The sequence below is a fragment of the Colletotrichum lupini genome, chromosome 2 (genome assembly GCF_023278565.1).
Source record: "Colletotrichum lupini chromosome 2, complete sequence".
In the NCBI taxonomy this organism is placed as follows: Eukaryota; Fungi; Ascomycota; class Sordariomycetes; order Glomerellales; family Glomerellaceae; genus Colletotrichum; species Colletotrichum lupini.
The window spans coordinates 201,189-219,207 of NC_064675.1; the positions used below are offsets into that span (position 1 = coordinate 201,189).

Below are 18,019 nucleotides of genomic sequence, written 5' to 3' on the forward strand. Positions count from 1 at the left end.
GTCTAGTGAAGGTATGGGCAGAGGTTTCTACACCGCCTCTAGTGCTAGTAGTTCTGCCAATACCACATCTATTGACTCTATATGGGGTTTCCTTCCCTCACTACATAGAGTAAAGACCAGTTGATAAGAGCAACAAGCGTAATGCCCCAGAACGGCGCACCAACAAAGTTGTTGCTAAGTCCCCAGCCGAGGACAGTTCCTCCGATAGTAGGTCCAAGCATGCGAGCTGCGGCTGAAGTGCTCGATGCAACACCATGCACGGTGGCTAGTAGGGCAGGGTGCGGAGCAGAGTCGTTGACCAGCATGATCGTTGCCGGCCCTACAAACGTTCTCGACATGACTTGTGCACTCAAGATGACAGGCAAAAAGGGCCACAAGAGCGGGCTCTTATTCGACAACAGGGCGAGATAGGGCAGCGAGCAGTACGCCAGCGCACTGAAGGGGAGGAATGTGCGGTAGGACTGTAGGACACCGAGCCTACTGCTGATCCAGGGAAACAAGAGGATTTGGAGGGGAAGACCGACAGCTCCAATGACTGTGTTAGCAAAGCCGACCTTCTGGGATGACAGACCCAGACCACCTGTGAATCGGAATGGAAGTTGAGCATTGGTGTTGTCTGCTTGGGGTGCTGGTAGCATAACGAACAGTATGGAGTTGAAGGCAGAAACGTGGAGAGCCGAGGAAAAGTTCTGAACCAGCGTCAAGATAACGTTGCGGGTGCAGATAGCACGCAGAGGCGCCCGGCCCTTGTCTTCCACGGGCTTGCTGGACGAAGTTTGGTCCTCAACGTCTCCGGCTTCGGCCGGCTCGTTTGCATTGCCAACGAGATGATAGTCATTGGGCGGGCTTTCCATTCTAAAGACCTTTCTGAGAAGGAAACGTCCAAGGTCCCGGCCTCGGTCTCGGCGATGGCGCCGGAGTGGATGCGTTTCGTCCAGCCCGAGGACGACTCCCAAAGCCGCAATCATCAAGATGCTTGAGCAAACAAAATTTGTCAGAGCGTATGGGAATCGTATCATCCACTCGACTCCATCTTCACCACCGAGGAAGGATCCCGGCCCGAAGATTGCGGGTAGAGATTCGATAGGGTCGGCAAGAAATCCACCTAGAAGAGGTCCAATGATGACGCCAACGTTGAAGCACATTGGAAGTAGAAGAAAAGCTCGAGATCGGTACCTGTTCACCTTTTAGCACTGATCACGCGACCACAACTGAAAGGGGTATCAGGTCACGCATACCTTTTGTCTTCAACAATTTCCGAAATCATGGTCCTGAGAACACCTACGTTTCCGTTCAGTGCTCCAGCTAGAACACGGAAGAACACCACAGAGGCATAGGAAGTAGATAGACCCATCCCGATCGCTGAGATACAAGTTCCCAGCAGCCCCACGAGAAGGACTCGCTTTCGACCAAAAAGAGGACTGTCAGCCACATGTCCCCATAACATGCCAGTTACACACTGGGCAGCGGCGAATGCGGCAGTGAGAAGACCGGCCTGTCTTGCAATTGCCGAGTCTGGTAGTGTTGGTATACACGTAGGCAGGTCAGACCTTTTGGTCGCGACTAGGTTAATAGGTCAGTATAGGTCTATTGCGTGTGTATAGGAGGGGAAGATCGTGGGCAGAGCCCGCGGTCCCTTAGTAGGTATAGGTAGGTAGAAAGGTCCGTCTACACGGGCCTAGACTACCTACCTACTACCCCTACCTAACTACCTAATAGGGCCCCTTTTCTACTTCGTAATCTAATATTAATAATCTTTTACTTTTATAATAAAAAAGGCTAGAATAGGGGCTAGGTCCCCCGCTAATAAAAACTAATAATAAAATCTATAATTAATCCCCTATTTAGAAGTACCTAAAGCCGTATACTAAAATTTTAATATAGTTTCTATTATAATTATTTATATAAAAATTTTAGTATCCCCTCTTTTTAATTACTTCCTAATCCTCTAATATATATAATTTATATACTTAAACTCCTCGGAAATCGTTAAATCTAGCGTAGTTAAAAAAGAGCTTTTTATTAATCTAATTATACCCCGAATATATACATTTCTCTCTAAGCTAAAGCCTAAAAGGCGTATATATTTACTAAATAACTTACTATTTATAATATATTACTATTTTAACTATATATTACCTATCCTTTTATCTTAACTATAATAATTCCTTTATTAACGAATTATTTAAGGGACTTATTTAATATACTTTTTATAAACTTATTAACTAGGTTATCGTTACTATTAATTTAATAAATTTTATAAAGCTCGCGGCGTTTATATAATTACCTAAGTATTATAATATTTATTATAAGGCGCTTTTCTTTTATAATACCTAGCTTAACGAGGTATTTATATAATAAGTATAAATTTATATAGACTATAGTAAGGATCTTTAGAACGTCGAGTTATTTAGTAATAAGGTCTAGGGTAGTTAAGATAGTATAAGCGACGTTTAGTCCGTTTTAAGTAGCTAGTGCCTTATTTACTTACTTATTAACATAAAGTCTACGGACTTCCCTTATTATTTTCTTAATCACTTTTATATATTAAGTAAAATTTAGTAATAGTAAAGATTCGTTAGAAGTGCGTAAAAAAGCTCTAAAAACGAGGAGTATAAGAACGAGGCTATTTAGGCTAACTATATTATTAACTACCTTAATTATAGCCTAAAGTATAGCCCCTGCGCTTATTAATAAGTACTTATTTTAAATAATATTATATACTTTTTTAAATACTACGTAATATCTCTTAGCCTTATTAATACTATTATAAGCTTTAATAAGTACTTCCTTAACCTTAATAGATATAGATTTAATAAAAAATTTAAACTTTATAATATTAAAGTTCTTATTAATATTTATAATAATCTAGTCTAGCGGACTAAAGTAAACGTTAATTTAATATAGCTAAAGAGCCTCCTATATATACTTCGTAGTTATATCCGCAAAGAACTTTACTATTTAAAAAGAAGTAGTAATATTAATAATATAAAGTACTAGTTAGTTAGTACTCTTATAATTTATTAAGTATATTATATTAATTACGATTTTATAATTAAAATCGTAATTATTTTATAAAATAAATTTAAATTAGCTAGGGGTAGTAGCGTTAAGTTAGTATTATTAATAAATCTTCGTAAGCTTTTTGAGGGCTACGATCTCTATATTATTATTAAATTATTAAAGTAGCTTTAAGAAACGAGGAACTAAAGGGTAGCTAAAGCGCTAATATAAGTAGTATAATTCGCCCTTTATTAAGTAATTAGTAATAGCTTTTTTATCGTTGAAGAGCAGAAGCTAAGGGTGTCCCTATTTACGAATAATAAGTACTATAATATCTCCTTTAACTAATAGGTTATTAATATTATTAAAATATACTCTTAGCTTATTTATATCCCTTAAGTAATATAAAAAAGGAGTATTAATTAATAAGACGTAAAAAGTAATATTACTAAATAGGGTATTAATAACTATAAATTTTAATAACTTTGCGGGTTTATTATTATTAAATTAAATACTTACCTTACCGGCTTTAGAAATATTAAAAATAACTTTAAATCGTTATTATTATAATACGAGGAGTTAAGGGTAGCCCGTAGTTAAGAATTCCGTAGTATTAATATTAAGTATAATATTTTAAAAGTCCTTTAATAAATACTTCTTATTTAATAAAAAAAAGGTCGCTAGTTCTATAGGCTTAGTTAACTCGTTAATAAAAGTAGTATTAATAAAGCTATACTTTATTACCTAAGTAGCGAGGATATTTATAAGGGTTTTATTACTAGCGGTAGTCGTAAGGTATATTATTAAGATCTAGACTTTATTCTCGTAGTTATTTTTATAATTAAAGTCGAGGCTATTAAAGTATTAAATTATAATATTATTATCGTTATCGTCGTTAATAAGGGTAGTTCCCTTATAAAAAGCGAGGAACTATAAGTATAAGCTCGGTATAAATCTCTTATTTCTTTTTTTATTATTTTTATACTTCTTATATACTTAACGTTGCTCTTTTTCTAAGTACTTAGTTAACTAATAGCTAGTTTTATAATAAATAAAATACTTTTTATTAATAATACCGTAGCTACGTTAATTCTGCTTATTAAATTAGGTCTCTTTATTAGAGCTACTATAAGTGCGGTTAGTTTAGTAAGTAGCGGGGACTTCTTTATTATAAGTACTATTTTAGAGATATTATTACTACTTATTATAGTTACGCTCTCTTTTTATAGTATTAATTGAAATACCAAGCTAGTAATAAATATTAATAAATATAAGTACTAAGTTAAGTATAATAAGTCTATATTTTAATATATTATTTATATAATAAAAAAGTTAGTTACTTATATTAAAAATAGATCCCTAGGTAGCTAGTATTTTATAAAGGATTATAATACAATTAATTAGTACTTATAAAATTTATTAGTTTAACTTATTTAAGTTCTTATAAACTATAGAATATTAATAAAAGTTATAGAGCTTAGCGAAGTAGTTTTAATAGCTCGTAAGTAGCTTAAAATATTCTTAAGTCCTTTAATATATTATATTAAAACTAAGCGGGTTAGAAGTATTACTAAGTTAGTTAAAATAGAAGGTTAATACCCTCCCCTTAAGTATATTTAGGAAAGTATTAGAATAATATCGTTTACTAATTCTTATTTATTAATATAATATTTTAAAAATCTAAAGCTTCTTATTAAAGATATTATCCTTCTGTTACGGCAGTGGGCACTAGGGCCCTGTGGGCCCTGTAGCTTAGCCTCAGGCTGCGAGGCTAAGCTCCTAGTAGTTACGTAACGAGCTAGACCGCTAGGTCTAAAGGGCCAGCCTACTAGCTTCTACTTACTATTTTATTTTTTCCCTTTTTACGTTAAGTTTTTAGTTAATTAAGTTAATATAGTAGCGTTCTAACCTACCTTAAGTTCCCTTTTATAATACTACTTAACGTTACTTAATTAATTATTCTTTAAAAACAGAACGATAATATCTTAATTAATTAACTACTAGCTACCCTTACTAAAAAAGCGTATAAAAGAGCCGAGCGATAGTTAGTTAAATTAATTATATATAAGTAATATAATTAATACCCCCTAAATATATACCCCCTTTATTAAATATAATAGTTAGAGGATATAGCTAAGGAAGCTAGGTCTCCCTTCGTACTAACGGCTTTTAATAAAGTTACCGCTTTTATAAGTCCTAATAAAGCGTCGTAGGCCCTAATAAAGGCGCTAAGCTCCCGGTTATTAACTTAGAAATCGCGCTATTTAACTAGCTAATAGAGCGCTTTTTACCCTTTACTACTTAAGCCGATTACCTAGCGTACCTTAGTAACGTAGCTAACTAGCTTACCTTACCTATTTATATCCGTAATAATATCCTTTTTAAAAAGAATACTAAGTAATATATCGACCTTGACCTTATCTAAGAGCTATACTTTAAAAATAACGAAAAGACCTTACTTAAATAGATTAAATAGTAGTTAAAAATGCGTATTACTTAGTATTAATTAGAACAGGTCCTAGCGTCCGCTATCGGCTAGCTAAGTAATAATATTAAGTATTTATATATAATAACTTATAAGAACCTCGACTTTATATATATTACTATTATAAAGCTTTATATTATAAAAGAAGCCCTTACCTAAGCCTATATTAGTAATATAACTATAGCTAAAAGGCTAGAGTAATTAAAGAACGGCTCCTAAGCTAGCTCTATTTAGGATACTACTACCCTTAGCGCGCTAGAGTAGTAGCTAATATACTTAAAAACGTAGGGTAGTTATAAGACTACTTTAGCCTCGTCCTATTCCGTTACCTACGGCTCTTAGAAAATGCCTAACGTACTTACTTTTATAAGTAATAATACTAGCCTTAAGTTTAACTACTAGCTCTAGCGTATTATAAAGCGCTTAAAAAACGCTAACTATAGTATAAATAAGTACTACTTAGAGTATATTATTAATAAAATTAAAAATAGCGCTATAGAGTTTATATACTTATTACTAATTTTTAATAAGATTACTACGGCCGAGTAGCTACTCTACGAGCTTAAGTTAGCTTATACTAGCCTAACTACTATAAATAACGCTAGTTATAAGCTAGACGTACTTATAATTATACTTAAAAATATTTATTAAAAGCGCTTTATATTTACTAAGCTCGCGCATATTAATAAGTTTTTAAAGTCCTAGTAAAAGCGCCGTTTTTATAATAAGCTACTTATATATTTTCGTAACTAGGCTATATTAAAGTACCTAAACGATATAACTACTTTTTAAAAGTATACTAAGTATATTATTTAGCTAGCTAACGTAATATAGCCCCCTTTTATAAAAAACCGCGCGGTTAAGGTTTCTAACTAGACTTACTAAACCTCGGGTAGAAGTAATAGAAGTAGTAGAAATAATAAAAGTATTAGAGGTACTAAATAAGACCGAGGTTATACTTCTACCCGCAAGACGATTTTTAAAGCCTTATATTAAAAACTTAAGGATAGTAGCGCTTATTTTATTTATAATAATACTAAATATATTTCTAAAGACTATTTTAAAAAGCCGAAGATTATTATAGCTATTATTAATACTACCGCGGGCCTTATTAAAATAGAGTCGGGTTTAGAAAACTAGACCCCTTAGTAAAAGTAAACTCCTAGCTAAGGGATACGTATAAAAAGGACGGAAGATTAGTAATTAATTTAGTAAACTTATAAGATCTCGTAGGGGGTTAGCCCCTTAAAATAGAGCTTATATTAATATTTAATAAATATAGAATTTGCTTAAGAGCCTTATTTAATACGGGAGCTAATAGGTACGGATTTATAAATAACTACGTAACCCCTTTATTATAGCGGTTCTATACGGCCTTATTTTATAAATTACTATGCCTAATCCCTATTACTAGGTTTAATAGAGAGTAATTAAACGATATTAATATAATATAGATTACTAACTTATATATTAATTAACGGGTCTTTCTAAAAGTACCCCTTTTTTAGCTTAATACGGGCCGCTACGACTTAATCCTAGGGCGGAAGTAGTTCGAATATTATAGGGTAAACCTTAATATTCGCCGCTAACGGCTAATATAGCCTAAGGACCTACTATTATAAAAGATACTTATTACTATTATTAAGGATATCGAGGACCTATATACTCTAGAAGTTATTAATATATAATACTAAATCGACGCTAACCGCTAATAAGACCTATTTAAAATAAATATAGCCCGCTATAACTAAAAGCTCTAGTAATAGCGAGCAAAGGGTATGTTAATTAAGATATTACTATGCCCGCTAAAGACAATAGCTTATTAAATATAGTAATTAAACGAGGCTAAGGATATAAAAAAGATAGAACGTGCCCTTAAAAGCACTACTATCGCCCCTATAAAGAGGGTTAGATAGTAAAAACTATACTTAGTAACGTTATAAATAGATATTACCTTTATTAGTACTCCCGTATTTAAAAAGAACCTAAAGTAGAACGACGTTAAAATAAGCTCTATATTACTTTATAAGCTAGACCGTATTATAAAAAATAAGAAGAAAGAGGTAGACCCCTTATATAACAACGACTAAGTTACTCATAACCTTATAATAACTAACTTACTAAAGTACTTACGGCCCTAGACCGACGTTTTTAATAAAGTAGCTAGTAATATACTTATACTTTATAAGCCGTATAACTATAAAATTAAGCTCTTAAATAGTAATAAAAAGAAGCTAACTTACTACCCTCTATATAAGTAGTCGGTACTAGAGCTAGAGGCTATAAGAGCTTATTTATTAAAGTATTTATAAAAGGGATTTATCGAGCTAGGTAATACTCCTTTTACGTTACTAATACTATTTATAAAAAAGTATAATAATAGTCTACGCTTTTGCGTTAACTTTTATAAACTAAATAAGGTTATAAAAAAAGACTACTACTTACTACTACTTATTAACAAGACCCTCGCGCGGCTAAGTAGGGTAAAAGTATTTACTAAATTAGATATTAAGTAAGCCTTCTACCGTATTTACTTTAACCTAGCCTTTAAGGACTTAACGACGTTTAGAACCCGCTATAGAGTATATAAATATAAAGTAGTACCCTTTAGGCTTTATAACGGGCCTACTACGTACTAACGATATATAAATAAGATATTAATAAAATATTTAAATAACTTCTATACGGCGTATATAAATAATATCCTAATCTTTTTAAATAACCCCCTTTAGTACTAAGAGTACGTTATTAAAGTATTAGACCGCTTACAAAAAGTAAGCTTATAAGCGGATATTAAAAAGTATAAATTTAGCGTTACTTTTATAAAGTACTTAGGCTTCGTGGTTTTTATAAAAAGTATATAGCCTAATAAAGAGAAAGTCTTTATAATTAGAGACTAAAAGCTACCTATATTACTTAAGGGTATCTAGTCTTTCCTTAGGTTTTATAACTTTTATAAGAAATTTATAAAGGATTACGGCTACCTAACTAGGCCCCTTATAAAACTAATAGGCAAGGGAGTTCTTTTTAACTTTAGTACTAATTACGAGACGGCCTTTAAGGCTATAAAGCTAGTATTAACGTTAGCGCTAATCCTTTACTATTTTAAATTAAAACTACTAACGCAGCTAGAAACTAACGCTTTTAACTTAGTATGCGCCGGAGCGCTATTATAATAATAAGAAGATAATAAGTTATAATACCTAGTAGCTTTTTATTTAAAAATAATAAGCGGCGTAGAGCTTAATTATGCTATTTATAATAAGAAAATATTAATAATAGTACTATACTTAGAGGAATAGTGCGCGGAGCTTATAAGCTATAAGTATAAGTTCGACGTTATTATAGACTATTAATTACTACTATTCTTTATAACTAAGCACCTACTTAACTTATAACAAGCCCGCTAGGCTAGTACGCTAATAAACTTTAATTTTTAAATTTATTATTACCTAGGGAAAGAGAACGTGCTAACTAACGCCCTGTTATAGAAAATAAAGGATATCTGTACTTAGTAAGTACTAAAAGAGGCTAATAGGACCTAAATCCTCTTACTACTAGGACTACTATCCCTTAATATTACGGTAGAGCTATGGGCGTTATTAAGTACTATAATTAGTTAACTATAGCTTATAATTAGCTCGCTCTTATTAAAAGACGAGCTCTAGGGGTATTTATTAATAAAAAAGATTCTAAAGCTTAATAAAGACTTTATTATAGTATCCTTTATACTAATATAAGCGCTAGCGGCTAAAGGGTGCGAGCGCTAGTTTATTTAAAACGACGGATTATTAATAATAAATAGGAAGCTCGTAGTACTCGAGGAAAAGAACCTTTATATTATAGTTATTTACGAAGTTTATAAGCAAAAGCTCCTCGCCTACCTAGGGCGTAATAAGGTTATAAAAATAATTAAATAGTAATACTACTAGCCGGGCCTAATAGCGGATACTTATTAGTACGTATAGAACTACTATACTTACTACTAATTATAAAAGCTACGTAATAAGCCCCCGGAAGAGCTAAGGCTATTTCTAATACCTAACTACCCGTAGTAATATATTTCTACCGACTTTATAATTATCTTTATTAATTAAAAAGGATTTAATAATATTTAAGTAGTAATAAACTACCTAAATAAGAGGGCAATGTTTATTCCTTATTATAAAACTATTATAATAAAAAATATAAGCCGAATATTTTATAAACTGGTACTACCTATCTTTAGCTTACTAAAAGTTATTATATTAAACCGAGGCCCCTAATTTATTTCTAACTTTTAGAGAGAACTTTATAAGATTTATAAGGTTAAGCTATAGTTATTAACGGCTAACTACCCCTAGATAGACGGCTAAATAGAGGTACTAAACTAGTATATTTTATAATAATTAAGACTACTAGTTAACTAATACTAAGATAATTAGAGCAATATACTACTTACGGTTAACTTTACTTATATTACCTAGTTTAGTAAAACTATAGGGCTATTATTATACGAAGTAGAATTCGGTCGTTAGCTACGGCTCTTTTTTAACTAATTTAAACAAACCCGCTAATTCGGCTCTATAAAAGAAAAGCTAAACTGTACTAATACGTAGCATATAGCCTAGGGAATATACGAGGCCTAGAAGACCGCTAGGAGTAATATAAAAATTACTTAGGCACGATATAAGAAGTATATTAACTACTACTAGCGCCTAAATAACTTAAAACTAAAAGACCGGGTCTTTATTAATACCTCGTACTAGAAGTCCGCTAACGTAAATAAATTATAATAGCTATAGGCTAGGCTATAGCCTATTATTAATACCGGATAGGGGGGCATATAGATTATAAAACTACTAGTAAGTAGCTAGGTATACTTAGTTTTTTACCTAAATAAGCTAAAAAAGGCCGCCAACGACTTACTACTTAAATAGAACTAAGACCTATTACTACTAATTATTAATAACGACGGTAAACTAGAGTATAAGGTCTTAGAGGTCGTTAAATTATATTTATATAAAGGAAAACTATAGTACTAAGTAGACTAAAAAGGGTATAATACGGATCTAACTTAGTACGACGCAAAGAGCTTTAAATATGCGCCGGCGGCGCTCTAGGCGTTCTATTATTAATACCTAATTACTAAGGGCCCGCTATAAAACCTAAATATATAAATAAAAGCCGCCGCGGCTAGTAATTTATTATTACTAAGGGAGGATAATAATACGATAGTAGTAATTACGGCTATAGATTCGCTAGAATAAGGGGTAATTTAAAGGTTTATTTTCTTAGTACTACGGATAGCGCCCTTTAATATAAAAAGGGGGGTAATATTATAGTAGTGGGTACTAGGGCCCTATAGGCCCTATGGCTTAGCCTTAAGCTACGAGGCTAAGCTCTTAGTAGTTACGTAACGAGCTAGACCGCTAGGTCTAAAGGGCCAGCCTACTAGCTTCTACCTACTATTCTATTTTTTCCCTCTTTACGTTAAGTCTTTAGTTAATTAGGTTAATATAGCAGCGTTCCGACCTACCTCGAGTTCCCTTTCGTAACACTTCTTATTATTATACTTATTTTTATTATTATAAAGCTTAGTAAAGTTAATTAATTAGTAAGTATTAAGTATAATATCGTTTTTAGTTTTTATATCGAAGTATGGTATTTAACAGGGTAGATTTTATTATTAAGTAATAATAACTTTATTTTTTAGTTCTTTTTTCTCTTCTTCTTAAAAAAGTAATAAGTTAGTTAGTTAATAGCGAGGCTAAGGTCGGAATCTTAATTATTAAAATTAAATAAGTTAGGGTTATATAGATTCCCTTACTATTTCTCTAGCTTATTAAATAAAATCGTTAGTATTTATTAATTATAAAAGTAATAAGTAAAAGAAAGAAAGATTATAATATAATATATTAAAGTATTTAATATAATTATAATAAGTTATAATCTTTTTAAAAGTTTAAGTAAGGAAGTATTAAGTATTAAGGGTATTAGTAATTTTTTTTACTATTTAATTACGATTTTTAATTATTAAATTAATATTATTATTTATAAAAAAGTTTTTTAGCTTCTTAAGAATCGTACTTTTTATTCTTAAAAAGTCCCCTACTTCTTAGCTTTAAAAGTCGGTTTTAAAGTCTTTTTATAGCTCCTCGCCCGTTAGGCCGTTTTAATAATAATATTTTATTATATAAAAAATAAAAAATATTAAGCTTTTTATTATTTATAAGGGTAAGTATAATATTAAATAAGCCCTATTAAGTTAAGTTAACGTAGTCCTATTAGCGAATTAGAATTAGGTATAGTTTTATAATTTAAGAATATAGGTAGGCTAGAGGTAATATTAATTAATTATTAGACCCTTTTTACTTATTATTAGGGCTAATAGTTATTATAATATATTTACGAAGTAAGTTATATAGTAAAAGATTATTATAAAATATAATCGTCGTATTATAATTATAATATAACGTTAGTTAAGTTAGAAGGAGTAGTAAGTTAGTTATAATAATCGTTTTAATAATAATAAGCGGGCTACTATTACTAATTAGAAAATTCTATTCTTTTAATAAGGTATATAAATAGAAAGTTATTAAGGTTAATAAAAAGTTATAAAAAAGGAAGAAAGGCCTTTTATAACCGTACTTTTAGTAATAAATAAAGGATTTTATTAGCTACTAATTAGCAATTCTTTTTAATACTTCTTATACCTTATTTTATTAGTCTAGTCTCGGAGCTTTTATTAAGTTAAAAAGAGGTAAATTTATTAATAATATAAAATAAATCCCTATTATTATTATTAAGATCTTTTTCTTTCCTTAGTATTTCAGAATACTTTACTATTAATAAGAGATTTATTATTAACGTATTTATAATTCTAAAGGTTTTATTATTACTAAGCGTTAGTACGCTAGTAATCGTTAGATTAATTTCTTAGTAATTAATCTCTTTTTATTTATTATTAATTTAAAATAATACTTAGCTATAATATATTTAAAATAGATTTTTTTACGAGTAGTTCGATTAAAGGGAAGTTAGTAATAATAATAAAGCTAATAAAAATAATATTAATAATAAAAGCGAGGTTAATAATAGTAATAAAGTAGTTAATCCTTTCGTAGTAGTAGTTTTAATAAAAGAGATTATACGTAATAAAGCGTACTTTTAACGGCCCGTAATTAGTTAATTAGTTATTAACTAGTAATAATAAAAAAGAGCTAAGGTAATATAAACTAGGCTACTTATTATTAATTAAATAAATAGAACTAAGTTAATAAGTTAGAATAGTTAGTAAAGTAAGTCGAAGCTATTTTTTTTATAATTATATCCTTACTAACTTATAGTAGAAATATATATATAATTTAATTACTAATTAGTATTAATATATACATAAGTAAGTTAGACCTTTTAGTTATGACTAGGTTAATAAGTTAGTATAGGTCTATTGCGTGTATATAGGAGGGGAAGATCGTAGGCAGAGCCCGCGGTCCCTTAGTGGGTATAGGTAGGTGGAAGGGTCCGTCTGCACGGGCCCAGACTGCCTACCTACCACCCCTACCTAACTACTTAATAGGGCCCCTTTTCTGCCTCGTAATCCAACAGGTAGAGATGGACTGAGAAACTTCAACTGATAGAAGAGGTACGATGTAAGTGACCGCTCAGCCAGCGGTTCGGCTAGGCGGGCAAAGACGACCATGCCCAGCTGCCACTTCTTGGGCATTGACATCCAAGACACTGGTTGTTGGGGGGCTTCTGTCTCAGCCACGAGACTCAAGTCGGGAGTCTGATACGAGGGAACGGCCATATTGGAATGACTGGCTTTGAGAAGTGGTGTCTCATCATTGACAACTACGTCGTCATCTTGATGTTGGTCTCGACTGTTGCGTCTCCCTTGCGAACTTGCCTTCGAGCGAGGGCGTTTTGGGGCCGAGGAATCGTCCGGCCTCGCCATTTTTCTATTGGTAAGATAAAACCACAATGAACAACGGAGAAGGTTCCAATGGCAGCAAAGAAATGCAAGCTGCAAGCTGCAAGGTGAGCTTCTAGATCAAATGTGCCTTCTGTCGTATCAATCCACGTTAGCTCCAACCCCAGCGCGCCCACACCAAGGAACGCGTGCAGGGATCAAAAGTCCCGCAAGATGCATGCACTTTTAGGTCGGCTCCCACTCACTCGATAGATCGACTTTTGTTGATTCCGAAGTGGTCCAGATGGGCGCGAAAAAGACGTTCAAAGCGTGGTTGTTTGACGGATGTTGGCCGCGTAGCAGTCTTGGCAGGCTCGCTCGCTCGAGCCGAGCGGGATAACGTCGTATCACCGAGGAACCATGAAACCTGTTTCCAAGCTGTGATTCGTCCGTTCTTCAACGTCACCTCGTTCGACCTATTGTCGAAGATGAAGAAGAACAAGAGGAAACTATGCGTATCTAGCTCATGCAAGTTAGGTTCAGTCAGTGAGTATATGAAAGCTGCTGTTTCCCTCCGGCTTGCGACCTATTTTTCTCGGGAATCAGCGAGGTTTTATTCAGGGAACCCAGTACTCTGTGTTAGGATCTGATAAAGTCCAGTTGCTCCAGAATGTCATCCAACACCACACTACCGCGATTTAGACTTCAAGACTTCCCTTGCAACGGCAGGGATTTTGGATCTGCATAAAATATCACTGTGAGAAATTCTGCACAAACAGTAGAACAATGCTTATTGGCGTCTTGGAGAAGATGGACCTCCACTTCTTGCGCCGCCGCTACTCACTTTGGGCAATCCCCGGGACAGATTTTTTCAGTGACAGCGCTTTGGCTTGCTTTGCCTCCTTTGTCGGCCCCAAGGAGACTCATCATATTCCCAGTTTGGTGGTCCAACCTTGTCATCACCGGGTCTAGCTCCTGCAGATTCATGAATCGAAGGGTCTCTGCAACCTTGATTTCGGCGAACTGTGGATCTAATCTGATTGATTAGATGCGCCTTCGTCGGACTAGACAAGTTCATCGCCTGCTCATCCGCACGTGGTGCCACCCAGTTACCAAGCGGGAGCGCCTGACGGACGCAGGGCCATCCACGGCTTGCGACCCTAGACGCGTAGTCGGGGTTAGGACCCTCCGTTGCTGTCCATCGGTCAATTTCGGAGTGACATTCATGTAAACCATGCTATAAGAACCAAACTTCGTCAAATATTGACATCGTCTCTCGCTCTACAGTCGACACTTTACGTTTTTCCACAGTCGGACGGTCTCAGCTGAACCTCTTCTCCTCCTCAACACCTAAGCAATGGCTGCCGAAGCAGTGCCACCCCCTCGGGATGCCGAGCAAGCTCCCGCAGACCATGTCTCTGAGACAAGTCAAAACGAGAAGCAGGGCTTTGCAACCGCTGTCTCCGCGTCCCCGGATAGCGACGAAGTCTCGGTCAACAGCAGCCTCAGACCAGTTCCTTTGACATGGAAGCTGGCCTCTGTTGTGTTGGTGACTGCTATTGGTTTTGGTTCTCAGTGGAGTTCCGGCCTCAGCGGTGCCATGAAGACAACGATGAAGAAGGAGATGAAGATCAACAACACGCAGTTCTCCCTTTTGGAAGCTAGCGAGGATTTTATGGTTACAGCTCTGATGCTTCTCAGCGGTGTTGTTACGGACAGGATTGGCGGCGCAGGTCCGAATAATCAGAAATCTTGACACGAGCATTACTGACAGACAGCTAGGTGCCATGTTATACGGCAATTTCCTCTACTCAGCCGGCTCGATTCTTGTGGCAGCGGCAGCTCAGACCCGCTCTTACAAGTTTATGATTGCGGGCAGAGTTATCCGCTCCCTCGGAGATATTGCGACTCAAGTGGCGCAATACAAAGTCTTCTCATCCTGGTTTGCCCCCGGCAACGGCTTTGCCTCGACTTTGGGCTTCGAGCTCGGCATCGGCAAGATTGGTGCATTTGCTGGAAAATCGTCTGCCAATATCATCGCCAAGAAGACGGGAGATTTCGCTTGGGTATTTTGGGTTGCCGTTTTCATGAATCTCTTCACGAACGTCATGACGGGCGTGTTTTACTGGTTTACAAAGGTTGCCAATAGCAAATTCCACGGCGTCAGCGACCCTGCTACCGGCGAGAGATTGAAGGAAAAGACAAAGAAGTTCGAGTTGCGTAAGGTCCTCGAGTTACCGTGGGCCTTCTGGGCAGTCATGGGCTTCTCGTTATTCGAAACGAGTACCGCCATTGTCTTCCTGCAGAACGCCACCGAGCTCGCCGAGCAGCGCTTCGGCACAAGCTCCATCACTGCCGGTTGGTATAGCGCTACGTTGCAATATGCCGGTAAGTATTTGCTCTTCAGCTTTCCCCGTGCCCTTCAGTCAGCTAACATAAGTAGGATTCTTCGTTGTTCCCCTACTGGGAGTCTTCCTTGACCTCTACGGTAACCGTATCTCAGTCTGTAAGTGTTGATCGATTCCACAAAAATGAGGTCTTGTAACTTACATAGCCCTCTAGTGGTCTTCTGTGGCATTGGAATGTTTACCTCCATGTTGCTCGTGTGCTTCGCCAATACCACCCAGGGCACTGCTGCGAGTTTCGGAGTCTTCGCTTTCGCCTACTGCTTTGGACCAGCCACCATTATTGACAGTATCCGCACATCAATGTGGGACTCAACCGTCTTTGGTTCAGCATATGCTCTGAAGATCACGATGAACAACGCGTAAGATTTCCTGCTCAAAACTTTCCCTGATGCCCGGTCCAAGCTAACATGATGCTTCTTCTTCAGGATGAACATTGTCGTCCGCGTCATTACTGGCGTCATCCAAGACAACGACAATAACTCTTACGACAAGGTGACTATTGTCTACGTCATTCTTGCTGGAATCTCGGTGGTCGTTTCTTTCCTCCTGACGTTTGCTTCCTGGAAGTCCGTCGACCTGGGACACCTTCAGTGGACACGCAAACTGCGCATTGCGCGTGGCGAGATCCTCAACGTCAGGAAGGAGAGGTTCTACGGGCAGAATGGCGAGAAGAACAGACTCATCTCCAAGAGCTGCTTCGTAGCATTGATCGTGCTTATCTTGGGAAGTTGGTGTGGATACTTCTGGGGAGTTGCGACTGGCAATAACTCTTGATGACTTGAGCAGAGGACGAAACAGGATGCGATGACTCGTAAGGGACATTCAACATCGTAGAACATGGTCAAAATGATCATGCCTAATCAATATTCAGTTGAACTAATACAATCGACGATCGCCGGTCATTCCGGTTGCTATGAAACTTACTTCCAGCGCAGCGTCATTTAGCTCGAGTAATGTGCAGATAAGCAAAATTTCTACCGCGGCGTCGATAGGTTAGGCTACAGAATTGCTTTAAGTCACATGGCTGTCGGTAGCGTCCGCATTTGATTCGACAGCGCCATGAAAAAGTCTTCGCCTCGCGCAACTTGCTCAACTGCTAGACAGAATCCGGCGCGGCGATAGCTTCATAAAATGGGTCCGAAGCCGTCGAAGGGGTCTGGAAAGCCCGATGTTTAGCGGAGAAGAAAGCCGGGGTAAACCGGGTCAGAAGGATCGATGTAGAAGTTCATCCGCCCAACTAGATTGGCATGACCCCGGACGCGTGGGATACAGGCAGGAAAGCCTTCCACGGGACTTGTCTCTTCGGATACGATGTCGGCTTGGAAGCGAGTAGAGACGATGGACCGGTGCATAAGCTTGGAGCGACCCGGTGCTATCCTGCCCTGCGCAAGCAGCACAGCAAGCCTTGCACAGGTACCCGAACCGCACGGAGAACGATCAATCTGTCCATCAGCAAAGACGGTGACGTTTCGTTGTTTCACCTCGTCTCGCTCGTTATTGACATCCCCTTCTTCGTTGTAGAAGATCACGCCATAGAGATCGTAGGTGCCATAGTTGGCCGTGTCACCAATGAATGCTTTGATCTCTCTACCAAGTTTGATATGGTCTTGATGGCTGCCAGGCTCCACCTTTAGTCCGATCTGAGATGCATCAAGCGTAGCGTAGACTGCACCAGCAAAGGCAAGGTCGACTTTGATAGTTGCATGATGAGACGGGATCTGGACCTCCAGGTCCTTGACGAGTTGGTAACTCAACACGTTGACAAAGTCGGCATAGACAGGTATGCCCTGCTTGACGCCGACGCTGGCAACCACGCGCCCAGAAGGAACATCGATAATGACGTCGACAACTCCGTCATCTTTGGGTGCTTCGACGAGTCCCTTTGTAACAGCCCAGTATCCCAAGGCGATGGTTCCATGCCCGCATGCAGTCGAAAATCCGTCTTTATGCCAGAACATGACCCCAAAGTGAGCCCCAGAGTCATCAGGCGGCGTGACAAAACCTCCGTACATGTCTGCGTGGCCGCGGGGCTCGTGGCATAGTGATTGGCGAAGCTCATCTAACGGGTGGCCAGGAGTTTTGATGACTGCGAAACGACGATCGGCTACGGTTTGGGCCTCGGGTAGATAACCGTTTGGCAGCCTGTCCACGATACGGAAAGGTTCGCCGGCAGTATGCCAGTCCTCGGACTCGACCCAAAAAGGGCTCTTCTCACTAGTAGACATCGTGGAT

The 18,019-nt window shown here is 36.6% G+C and overlaps 5 protein-coding genes across 5 annotated transcripts; 1 reads left to right on the forward strand and 4 right to left on the reverse strand.

The window, feature by feature from the left end:
- Positions 1–77: 77 nt before the first annotated feature.
- CLUP02_02440 (major facilitator superfamily transporter) lies at positions 78–1,561 on the reverse strand (the record flags this gene model as incomplete). Its single annotated transcript, XM_049281472.1, has 2 exons — positions 78–1,176; positions 1,239–1,561. Coding segments are annotated over 2 exons (1,422 nt in total), but the record flags the coding sequence as incomplete, so codon positions are not given.
- Positions 1,562–3,309: 1,748 nt separating this feature from the next.
- Positions 3,310–3,510, reverse strand: CLUP02_02441 (uncharacterized protein; the record flags this gene model as incomplete). The annotated part of the gene is made up of 1 exon (XM_049281473.1): positions 3,310–3,510. A coding segment is annotated over one exon (201 nt), but the record flags the coding sequence as incomplete, so codon positions are not given.
- A 9,521-nt stretch (positions 3,511–13,031) lies between these two features.
- On the reverse strand, positions 13,032–13,424 carry CLUP02_02442 (major facilitator superfamily transporter; the record flags this gene model as incomplete). The annotated part of the gene is made up of 1 exon (XM_049281474.1): positions 13,032–13,424. The coding sequence occupies one exon, from the start codon at positions 13,422–13,424 to the stop codon at positions 13,032–13,034; it is 393 nt and encodes a 130-aa protein (XP_049138617.1).
- A 26-nt stretch (positions 13,425–13,450) lies between these two features.
- Positions 13,451–16,602, forward strand: CLUP02_02443 (uncharacterized protein; the record flags this gene model as incomplete). Its single annotated transcript, XM_049281475.1, has 12 exons — positions 13,451–13,507; positions 13,568–13,925; positions 14,040–14,136; positions 14,162–14,324; positions 14,428–14,556; positions 14,624–14,751; positions 14,808–15,112; positions 15,162–15,767; positions 15,823–15,885; positions 15,942–16,146; positions 16,213–16,514; positions 16,574–16,602. 12 exons carry the CDS (start codon positions 13,451–13,453, stop codon positions 16,600–16,602), a joined length of 2,442 nt encoding a protein of 813 aa, XP_049138618.1.
- A 357-nt stretch (positions 16,603–16,959) lies between these two features.
- CLUP02_02444 (uncharacterized protein) lies at positions 16,960–18,012 on the reverse strand (the record flags this gene model as incomplete). The annotated part of the gene is made up of 1 exon (XM_049281476.1): positions 16,960–18,012. The coding sequence occupies one exon, from the start codon at positions 18,010–18,012 to the stop codon at positions 16,960–16,962; it is 1,053 nt and encodes a 350-aa protein (XP_049138619.1).
- Between the last annotated feature and the right edge of the window lie 7 nt (positions 18,013–18,019).